Source organism: Lactuca sativa, chromosome 9 (assembly GCF_002870075.4).
Source record: "Lactuca sativa cultivar Salinas chromosome 9, Lsat_Salinas_v11, whole genome shotgun sequence".
In the NCBI taxonomy this organism is placed as follows: domain Eukaryota; kingdom Viridiplantae; phylum Streptophyta; class Magnoliopsida; order Asterales; family Asteraceae; genus Lactuca; species Lactuca sativa.
The window spans coordinates 140,115,260-140,126,901 of NC_056631.2; the positions used below are offsets into that span (position 1 = coordinate 140,115,260).

At 33.2% G+C, this 11,642-nt stretch overlaps 1 protein-coding gene across 3 annotated transcripts; it reads left to right on the forward strand.

Annotated features, from left to right (window-relative positions):
* The first annotated feature begins 255 nt into the window (after positions 1 to 255).
* On the forward strand, positions 256 to 10,434 carry LOC111905171 (protein argonaute 10). 3 transcript variants are annotated; one of them, XM_023900842.3, is made up of 22 exons: positions 256 to 729; positions 983 to 1,522; positions 1,881 to 2,089; positions 2,517 to 2,666; positions 2,918 to 3,051; positions 3,177 to 3,286; positions 3,385 to 3,491; positions 3,772 to 3,910; positions 4,018 to 4,134; positions 5,002 to 5,109; positions 5,213 to 5,284; positions 5,459 to 5,581; positions 6,143 to 6,302; positions 6,367 to 6,488; positions 7,400 to 7,537; positions 7,677 to 7,819; positions 8,332 to 8,394; positions 8,651 to 8,714; positions 8,819 to 8,954; positions 9,041 to 9,114; positions 9,556 to 9,682; positions 10,143 to 10,434. In XM_023900842.3, the coding sequence occupies exons 2-22, from the start codon at positions 1,052 to 1,054 to the stop codon at positions 10,289 to 10,291; spliced, it is 2,916 nt and encodes a 971-aa protein (XP_023756610.1). In that variant the 5' UTR covers positions 256 to 729; positions 983 to 1,051; the 3' UTR covers positions 10,292 to 10,434. The 3 variants fall into 3 exon arrangements, with proteins under 3 accessions (XP_023756610.1, XP_023756609.1, XP_042753829.1); XM_023900841.3 differs by having other exon boundaries at positions 986 to 1,522; XM_042897895.2 differs by lacking the exon at positions 256 to 729 and adding an exon at positions 875 to 891.
* The last annotated feature ends 1,208 nt before the right edge of the window (positions 10,435 to 11,642 follow it).

An 11,642-nucleotide genomic window follows, 5' to 3' on the forward strand; every position in this document is an offset into this window, starting at 1 on the left:
TAGAAAAACCACATGCACCATTTGCGTAGTTTCATAGAATATAACTGGTTGCCGAACCAAAACAAAATAAAAACTTCAATGGCCCTAAAAAAAACTAAATGAGATAAAATAGTAGTTTCATAGAATATTTTAACTTGTTATTGTAACAATTATAACATCCAAAGCAACTGTAAATTATTTGTTTAAAACTTAAAATATATTATGTCAACATTTGTGAAACGATAATGAATACGACATGGAAAGTGGAGAGGGAAAACATTGGAAGAGATGGGGTAATCAAAGCATGCGTCGAGAAATCTGCACAAGTGCCTGCAACTTCGAATTATTCTTATTTGGTGCATGATTGCTTTAAATTCTAATGATGGGTTTGCATTAACAATACATTCCTCCCAGTCCCACGCCCATCACCTCCACCATTGCTACATCCCCCGAGGTTAGTGCCACCATTCCTAGAAACCGCAGACACAAATCAAACAGAAGAAAGAGAGTTTGTGGGTTTTAGGAGGAGAGAGAAAAAGCGAGTCTCAAAGTGTATAAAATAAAGCTATTAAAGGTGGGGGAACCAGGCTCTCTTCAAGAACGCCTTTTACAGTCGATAAAGAAAGCACAAAAAGCAATTGCATGCGTGTTTATAAGATTCATCTTCTTCATCATCACTTGGTCTCAAGATTCAAGCTCTTTACTCCATCCTCCTCGTCCATGATGACTGATACCCATTTGTTTGATTAGGTAAGTTCCAGATCACTTTAAAACGTTTTTGTTTTCTTCTGTGTGTTGTTATTATATTTTCTTAACTGTTTCCGCTTGGATTTTTTCCCTTAAGTTCCTAGTTTGTGGGTGTTAGTGTTGCTATTACTCGATACGAAGCATCTAAGAGGATCTTTTTTCTTGGTTTCACTTTCTGATTCCCATTATTTTATTTTCATTTTTGGAATTTTGTTGTTCCTAAAGAGATTTTGTAACACTTCCTCTTGGTTTTCAGCAGGGGATGATTAACAGAAATATAAGAGGTTAAAAAGAAAAAAGATTCACAGTCAAAAAAGAAGCAAGAATGCCCACAAGGCAAATCAAAGAAGGAGTGGAGCAACACCTTGCGGTGAAACCCAAATCGAATTTACAAAATCAGATGCACCCAGAAGCTGAAAAAAACCTGAAAACATTTCCGAGCGAAAATGGGAGATCCCCACCTTGTGCAGCTCATGAAAACCAGCATCATCAGCCACACAGGAACAAAGGAAGAAGAAGGGGAAGAGGTGGCAGGAAATCATCTGATCAAGAAAGCGGCATCTTTATGCGTCCAAATTCAAGGCCATGTACCCAGAAGGCGGCAGATCTACCAGAGTTTGATTGTAACAAAACTTCGAATTTGAATGAATCATCAGAAATGAGTAGTTTTCCTTGTTCAAGCAAGTCTTTAAGTTTTGCTCCTAGGCCAGGCTATGGTCAAACAGGGACAGTTTGTATGGTCAAGGCTAACCATTTTATGGCACAGTTACCAGATAAGGACTTGAACCAGTATGATGTAAGCTAGTTTCCTTTGATTCCTTTCTGTATGACTATAATTCATCTGCTTTTTATCTATTTCTTCTTCATCATGATATGATTTGGGGCCCTTTGCTGACACAAACGGTCTTTGTGGCATTATTTCAGTCTTTCCTTTCCTTTGTTTTAAGTAGAGCCCACTAATAAATAATAATAGAGTCTTAAAATCATCAATTCAATTCAAACAATTGTACTTTAACCACTGATCTTATTAAAGAAAAAAAAAATGCCACCCATGTGCGTCCCCACCTGACGAAGACCAACCTTTGCTTATAGATTCTTAGTATTTTGTGAAAGTGGATTATATAATAGTATTATTTACACCCACACACCCACAGGTTAGCATACTTCCTGAAGTAACATCACGAGCTTTGAACAGAGCTATTATGGGAGAGTTGGTGAAACGATATAAAGAATCTGATTTGGGGACGAGGTTGCCTGCTTATGACGGGCGCAAGTGTTTATTTACTGCTGGTGAGCTGCCATTTGTCTGGAAGGAATTTAGGATCAAACTGGTGGACCAAGAGGATGGGATCAATAGTCCCAAGTAAGAATCACACATTTCTACTTTTTATATCAATTTCTTACTTTAATGGAAAATCAACATCAATGCTGCTTTTGGGTTTACAAAAACACATCTTAATCTCAGCAGCAGCAGCAGTAGTGTGTGTGGGTCACATGATGCGTTTGGTATAGGGCAGTGTGGCCCGCTTTATATTGATTTAGATCACATAATGCTCTGGGGCAGGGCCGTGTGGGCCCACTCAGTCAGAATAACTTTTTTTTTTTTTTTTTTTTTTTTTTTTTTTTTTAAATTAAGTATGTAAAGAAAAGTCAACATAATATAGAAGGAAGTTGAGGTGGTCAACATTTCCATTGTTGTGCGCAAATAAATGGCAAAACAAACTTCCTGAGGCATGAAGTTTTTTATGCTGTTAATCATTTCGGTGTTTTTCTTTAATTTATTTTTTCAGAAGAGAGAGGGAGTACAAAGTGGTGATTAGATTCGTGGCACATGTAAATTTGCACCATTTAGGCGAATTTCTAGCTGGTAAACGAGCAGATGGTTCACAAGAAGCCCTCCAAATTCTAGACATAGTGTTGAGAGAGCTTTCCACGAAAAGGTAAGAACAGGTTTGTTTTGACTTTTGCTTTTGAAGGTGATCTATTTTTGGGGTAAATGCCAGGAATAGCAATTTATATATATATATATGGAGTATCATTTTTTTTATAAGATTAATTATACTTTGAAAAATCTACCCAATTGTTGCAATGTAATCCGGAGCAATTTTTAAAGTACAATGCCTTAAATTAATCCGACAAAAAGTGTAATTGAAGGAAATGAAAATAAGTTACGTTTACAATGACTGAATAGGTATTGTCCAGTGGGAAGGTCCTTTTTTTCTCCTAATATTCGGAAAGCGCAGCAGCTGGGAGAAGGCCTGGAGTCATGGTGTGGATTCTACCAAAGTATTCGACCTACTCAAATGGGATTGTCACTAAATATTGGTATGACAAAAAAAAAGTGTTGGACTATGACTTAAATTAATGTCCCCAAAAAGGGTGGGATCAATTTCTTGTCCGTAATTATAATTGGAAAATGGAAAGTTTGTTGTAATTTTTTGATTGTATAGATATGGCTTCAGCGGCTTTTATTGAGGCTCTCCCGGTAATAGATTTCGTAGCCCAGCTTCTTGGCAAAGATGTGCTATCGAGACCGCTCTCTGATTCTCACCATGTCAAGGTATTCCTTTTCTCTTTAATCTTGATTGTAGTAAACAAATTATGACTCACTTTTCTTGCATTTAATATACTATATATAAAAAAACAAACGTGTTGTAGATTAAAAAGGCTCTTAGAGGAGTGAAAGTTGAAGTGACTCATAGAGGGAGTGTACGAAGAAAATATCGAGTTTTTGGATTAACGTCGCAGCCCACAAGAGAATTAGTGTAAGAATTTTTTTTTTCTCGTTATGTTCCATATGGATAAAGTGTTGAAATCGATAAATGATGTGTGAATGGAGCACGTGTTGTATCGACAAATACTTTCTTTTTTTGGACTGAATGAACTGTCTGAACGAGACTAGATGGGTCAAGAAGTGATACTAAATATAAAATGACTGAGGGTAAATGACCGTTTTACCTTTTTGTCTAGAAGTGATGCTGGATGTATATCTATTGAAGAAATTTACTTAACTTTTTTTTATTTTTTATTTTTTTATTTTAACAGATTCCCAGTTGATGACAATGCAAACATGAAGTCTGTTGTTGAATACTTTCAAGAAATATATGGATTCACTATTCGGCTAACTCATCTCCCTTGCCTTCAAGTAGGAAACCAAAAGAAGGCCAACTATTTACCAATGGAGGTCAAGATCTGATTAGTTCATGCATGCAAGTTTTGACTATTTCTGTTGGTATACTTTACTTGACTTGACTACAGTATAAATTTACCTTTGAATTCTTTATTGGTCAGGCATGCAAAATTGTTGAAGGGCAACGATATACAAAAAGGTTAAATGAGAAACAAATTACAGCTTTATTGAAAGTTACCTGCCAGAGACCCAAGGATCGTGAAAATGATATATTGCAGGTTTATTTATTTATTTTTTATTTTTTATTCGTTAACTTTTCCAACTATTATTTTTGGCTTTTGGTTTCAAGAAAACTGTCTATGCAAAAGGAAGAAAAAACTTCATCTTGCAAAATAAGGGCCAAGTTTGAATATTTTTTAAGTTTACATGTCTATGATCTATCCGAAGTCGCTATAGTGGTTTAGTTTTTGAACTTTTACAAGAACATTGCTTTTTTTTTTTCTTTTAAGTTTGGGGGATGAGAAATGAGTCATTATATTTCATGATCATATTTGGTTGGCATGTAAGAATGTTTTATAGTATATGTAAATAAAGTGTATAGTCTTAAATCTACAGTCTACTACTCTATAAAATATTTAGTTATGATTAGCCAATTGCTTATTTATAAAATTTAAAATCTAAACATATTGTAACTTCATTAAAATGATATAAGATTGTCATAAAAAAATGGACTTTATGGTTATTTAAAAAAAATAAAATTGTAATTTATTTTTTTTAATTTATGAATTGTCATTAATAATTACATAAATAAAAAATGGTTATATTACAAATTGTCATTACTTTCTATGATTGAATGAAAAAAAAAACAACCTTGTGTAAGGAATGGAAATTAATGAAATGAGAGGAATCAACCATTCCTTCAAGAAAAAGATGTGTGTCATTAATAATACTGTACAGTTTTTCAATTCATTCCTTGTCATCAAACGAAGCAAACAACGTTGTTGGAATAAATTATTCTAGAATACCTAATTTTATTCTTAGCATTTTTCTATTCTTTGGTAGCGTTTTCTGTATATGCATTATATGGTAAACGATTGTAAACAAGATTTAGAAAATGTGATAATATTCTTTTTTATTGAATTCAGACAGTTCACCAAAATTCATACAACCAAGATCCTTATGCTAAGGAATTTGGTATCCGAATCAGCGAAAAGTTAGCATGTGTAGAGGCAAGAGTGCTACCTGCACCTTGGGTATGAATTTTGATTTTTATTTGTTTAATTAATTCATGTTTTTTATTTGGATAAATTGTTTCTTATTCTTCCAGCTTTTGTCCCAACAAATGCTTATATGCAGCTAAAATATCATGATGCTGGGAAAGAAAAGGATTGCTTGCCTCAAGTTGGTCAGTGGAATATGATGAACAAGGTATGTATTAAATTCGTTTTTGTAAATACATTCTATCAGTTGGGCCTGTTTATATATATATATATATATATATATATATATATATATATATATATATATATATATATATATATATATATATATATATATATATATATGTCCTCCATCATTTTCTCATATCCACAACTTTTGCAGAAAGTGATTAACGGGATGACTGTTAGCCGGTGGGCATGCATAAACTTCTCTCCAAGTGTCAAAGAAAGTGTTGCTCGTGGATTCTGTAATGAATTGGCTCAAATGTGTCAAGAATCTGGCATGGTATATTTCAGTCTCTTTACATTTTAAATTATTAAATATCAAAATAAACTAAACATCTATGGATTGTAGCTTATTCCGGGGAAGGAAAAGTACAGATTTTATCAATTTACCCACATAACTTTTCCTATACTTGATTATAAACCATTCTACCTTTTTGACAATTTATAAAATTCATTTTTTACTCAAAATACAAAGACCCACCACGTATTTTTGACAATTTTAGCCATTGAACGCTCAACTATTATCACAATAATCATTAAAATAATAGTTCTGTGGCGAGATAGATATAACGGTGAAAGTAGGTGATGTGTGTTGAGAGATTGAGATGATTTTTTTTTTCAAAACCCGGTAATCAAGAAAACTTGTTTTTTCTTTTTTTTTTTTCGTTTGTCTAAAAAGTATAATGATTTAATCACTAAGTGGCTAAATCGATAAAATGGTGAGGGTACTTTTCTGTATTTTTTCCTTTTATATTTTATGTGGTCAAACTTGTATTATTAACTTTTCTTCACTTACACTCATAAATAAGTAGAGGATTATTTTACCCTAATTGTTCTACAGGAATTCAATCCAGACCCGGTGATACCAATTTATACAGCCAAACCTGAGCATGTTGAGAAAGCACTAAGGCATGTCTATCATGTCTCAATGAACAGGCTAAAAGGAAATGAATTGGAGCTTCTATTAGTCATCTTACCTGATAATAATGGATCCTTATATGGTATGCATTTATTCATTCTACTTATTGGTGAACCAATACTATAATTTATTTTTTTGTATTTAAGGTGATATAAAGCGGATATGTGAAACGGATCTCGGTTTGATATCTCAATGTTGTCTTACGAAATACGTGTTCAAGATTAGCAAGCAATACTTGGCGAATGTATCTTTGAAGATCAATGTTAAGGTACAAATCATATGATCCTATAGCCCTGTTTCTTTTCTTTGAAGATCAGTGTTCTTTAAGTTTTTACCCCTAATATTTACCTGTAATAACAACGTATTTACATATCTTTAGCAATGTGTAACTTGAAACTTGTAAAAGTACTTTATATTTTACTCAAAATAGCTATATTTTTACCCATAACATAATAGCAACATAACCCGAGACCCGTGAGCAATTTACAACTTTCAAATTGCATATTGCTATTATTAGTTAAGAAAACACTCATATACAGCAATGTACTTATATATCTTTACCCATAATAGCAGTTTCAAGTTACATAACTACTTTTTCTATTATGTAAGCAATGGGACATAGCACAATTACCCTAATCTTGTAACTTCAATTCTTCTTCACATCTTAAGTTTTGTGTTTGTGGTTCGAAACCCTAACAAGAAAATGTAAGTACAATGTTATTATGGGTAAAAAAATAAATTACATTCCCTATATTGATATTGATAGCAAGACTAAACTACGTTGCTATGTCATGCAATATACCCCGTGGTATAAAAGTTAAAACAACTCATCTTTCAATCTATCTATCGCGTTTTCTCATGGGATTAGTTTGCATTGGAAAACCAAGTATGATGGTTCAAAGATCCAGTTACTCAATCATTGGATAAGTCTTTTGTTTGATGATCGAAAAATATTTCAAAGAATATGACAGTACACCAAAATAATGAAACGAAATGAAAAAAAATAAATAAATGATGGGCATTAAGTCAAAAGAAACACTCATATTATATATAGATATATATTGCTTACCCGATTAGGTTATATGTCACCATTAAGTAGTACATAAGAAAGATCACCTTAATGTGTATTCAGTAAGGATTATTGCAGACATATCTAACTAGTAGTAAATTGTGATGCAGATGGGTGGTAGAAACACAGTTCTTTTGGATGCTATTAGTTGCAGAATACCATTAGTGAGTGACATACCGACAATTATATTTGGAGCAGATGTCACTCACCCAGAAAATGGAGAAGACTCTAGCCCCTCAATAGCTGCTGTGAGTCTTGACCACCACACACACACACACACACACACATATATATATATATATATATATATATATATATATATATATATATATATATTACCCCTGTGTCTAGAAGTGATGCTGAATAGAAAAAGAGTGTAAACTGTAGGTAGTAGCTTCCCAGGATTGGCCTGAAGTGACAAAATATGCGGGATTGGTTTGTGCTCAAGCTCATAGACAGGAACTTATTCAAGATTTGTACAAAACATGGCAAGATCCTGTTCGTGGAACTGTCAGTGGTGGCATGATCAGGTAAATGTCACTATTCACTATTCACCAACCTAAATTAATATATCTTTACTATCTTATAAAACAAATCCCATTATTTCTAAAAATAGATTGAATAAAATAATAATATTTTTTTAAGATGTCCAAATCATTAAGCTAATTGTACAACTAATCACTAATAAAATAATATTAAAATTTAAACAAACTCCTATAAATCTTCTCTTCCAAGGTTTTGACCAGATCTTTTTTCATCCAAATAAATACTCAACACCCTATAATTTGGTCATTTCATGAATTTTCTTTATTTTTAATATGACATGTTTCCTAAAACAAACTAATGATTGAATTGAAAATAATCATTCTCCATTGAAAAGAAATTAATTGTCGAAACAAACTATTTGTCGTCCGCCGCTTTGCGCGGGTAAACGGCTAGTGTATATATATATATATATATATATATATATATATATATATATATATATATATATATATATATATATATATATGTTATGTTTATATGTTGATTGTTCATGCAGGGATCTTCTAGTTTCTTTCCGCAAGGCAACAGGACAGAAACCGCTACGGATCTTATTTTACAGGTAACCAAAACTTTTCTTCCATCACAAAAAAATTTCTTTGCAATGCTGTTTGGATAAATCATTGATACTTGAGAAAAAAACAATAAATGAGGGAAAATTTTGTATGATATAATGGGTAAAGCCTCTTTTTTCCATTGAGTCATTTTTTTATCAAGTCATAGAATATAGGTCATTTTGTCAAGTATTTTTCATACATTGTTTATGAAAAAAATGAAACAGCAATCACATTCTTTGTGATGTTTTGAAATTTGAACAGGGACGGAGTGAGCGAAGGGCAATTTTATCAAGTGTTACTGTATGAATTGGATGCTATTCGTAAGGTCGGTGTATACATATTTTCTCTTTAAACCAATAATAGCAATGTACTTTACTGCACACATAATATCAATATTGTAACTAACTTAGGGTTAATTTATGACTACAGGCTTGTGCATCTTTAGAACCAAATTACCAACCACCAGTGACTTTTATTGTTGTGCAAAAACGTCACCATACACGATTATTTGCAAACAATCATAGGGACCGTAGCACCACAGACAAGAGTGGAAATATTTTACCCGGTAAATTGCCTGTTTAAGTAAATTTTTTTTTAGAATATTTGAATAATCTTTATTATTTACTCCTTTTCATTCTACTTATTCTTCAGGTACTGTTGTTGATACCAAAATTTGTCATCCAACAGAGTTTGATTTTTATCTCTGCAGCCATGCCGGTATTCAGGTCAACTACTTTCTTCTGTTTCGAGTAATTAACATTTGGATACATTCCTCTACTTTTTGCTCGTTATGAAAAGGGCGAAATATATGTAATTTCACCAACTTATCCTCAAATTTTTTTTTCTCTGGTGATTAAAACACTATACTTATTTTAACCATGAAACAAAGTATTTCTCCCGGTCATCTGATTTTGTTATCTGGGTAAAATACAGAAAAAAAAATTATGTATGCTCATCATTTTATCAGTTTAGCCACGGAACTATTATTATTATAGCATTCATACAAAAACAATAACCTTGGCTAGCTGTCTCATTCCCTTTCTGAAAACTGGTAATCGGGAAAAATAGTCTTTATAAAATGCTGAAAGTAGCAGTTTTTTCTTGATAAATGCCAAGCGACAATTCAAGTCGCTAACTGTGTTTTTTTTTCTTCAATAATGTGTCAGGGGACAAGTCGACCTGCTCATTACCATGTTCTGTGGGATGAGAACAATTTCACTGCAGACGGGATTCAGTCGTTGACAAACAATCTTTGTTATACATATGCAAGATGCACACGCTCTGTATCTATAGGTACGTTTTAGAGTAATGGTTTGCAAATTTCATCCCATTCACATTAATTACCCTTGTTTCCGTTCCAATCCAATCACTATCAGTATAATAAAGCCCTGTGTTAGAAACAGAGACATGGCCTTTAAGATTGAGAGGGCTAATAGCAATATACTTTACTCTCACTTGTCACTGGTCACTAGTCACTACCAATATATTATCAGTAGTGGACCATAATAGCAATGTACCTAGATATAAAATGTAAGTATGTCGCTGTAACAAAATGCTAATAGGTTTCTATTGTTGGGAAAAAAAAACAAAGTTACTAATATGGACAAAGAGATACAAGTACATTGCTATTATGGGTAAAAAAAAAAAAAAGTATATGGCCAACATTTGGGAGGTAAATGATCACAAAGGCAACATATTTGGCTAGATTGGCAAAAAGAGTAAAGTGTGTTTGGTTTGGTCATTGGTGATGCAGTTCCGCCAGCATACTATGCACATTTAGCTGCCTTTCGGGCAAGGTTCTATGTTGAACCAGAAATGCAGGAAAATGGGACAAAGGGAACTGGTGTCAGACCCTTGCCTGCCCTCAAGGACAATGTGAAAAGAGTAATGTTTTATTGTTAGCAAGGATTCTTCATATAGGGCTCTGCTGTGCTGTTTTCTTTGTATGTAGTATAATAGATAGCTTGGTCTAAGAAAAAAGGCATCATCGCTTGCTTGCTTGTATTATATTTTTTTTTATATGGATGGTTGATGCAATTTGAGAACGTCATGTTTAGTCTACCAAGATTCTGGTTAACTGTCACGAGAGTCTCAGTGTTAACTATGTGTATGTCCGTGATGGCGTGATCCTTCTCCTAAAAATTGTAGGAATTGCCAAGGGTTTGAATCTCAGGATCCAATGTGGTTGAGCTTCTTGTGGCGTTCATTTTTATATCACAAAATAACTATCATTGCAGAAAATATATGAAAATGACCAATGTCTTTAAAGAGGATACACGTATTTGCAAATTGAAGTCCAATGCTCCCCACATATATAAACTTAATTTTATTGTTTTTGACCAATTTAGCCAATTATATTATTAGAATAATTGGAATTATATTGTTAGAATAATTGGAACGGATACATTCTAATTTGAGAACGTCATGATCATAAAAAAGATTAAGAACACAAAGATGTAAATAAGATAACGATTTTATTACAGAGTAAAAGAACACTTTGGTACGAGTAGGGAACTATTCACGCAAAAGATACTCTTTCTACTAACTAACTTTCGTATATATAGGCCTGAGGGGAGAGTGAGGGGAGAGTCAGATTGCAATACGTTAAGTCAACAGCTAAGCTGCGAACCTAAACATAAACAAATATGTGAAATACAAAACATCTCATCTCACATACAAAAGTGAAGACTGACAATACAAAGTAAAGTGCGGACACAGTCGCATATAAAACTTGACACAACATAAAATCTAAAATCTAACAATCTCCCCCTTTGTGTCATGTTGCGAATGTTGCCTTCGTTTCTTCTCATCAAACACCATGGGAATCGTCTTCAGTAAAACCGTATAAACCATCACCAACCATCTTATCATATCCGAAACACATTTCACATCACCCCATTATCTGATGTTTTGTAAAACACTCCCCATGGCTCTTTCTGAATAAATCCAACCTTAAGACTTCCCAGTCCTTCAGGTGGTAGGAATGGTTTCAAAATTGGTTTCAACACCTTTGAGATCTCTATATCCATCTTTAAAATTTCCTGAGTGTAGCCTCTTATCACTCTTCACAAAATTTGAAAGATATGCTCATGCTTCACAGGATCTCTAGCAACAATATTGAGAAGTACTATCCAATCATATGGATTCACCATCGGAAGATCAACTAGAGTAAAAATAAAAACCTCACGATTCACGCCTCTGCACCCTTTAAAAGTGATGTTCACAAAACCTTTTGCTTAAAAAGGTTTTCCAA

What these genes read in the sequence shown, in the direction of transcription:
- LOC111905171 (XM_023900842.3), top strand. Translation starts at nt 1,052, where the DNA reads ATGCCCACAAGGCAAATCAAAGAAGGAGTGGAGCAACACCTTGCGGTG. An exon ending in GATGGGATCAATAGTCCCAA is followed by an intron (nt 2,090 to 2,516) that starts GTAAGAATCACA and finishes TTATTTTTTCAG; the next exon opens with AAGAGAGAGGGAGTACAAAG. An exon ending in GTGAAAATGATATATTGCAG is followed by an intron (nt 4,135 to 5,001) that starts GTTTATTTATTT and finishes TATTGAATTCAG; the next exon opens with ACAGTTCACCAAAATTCATA.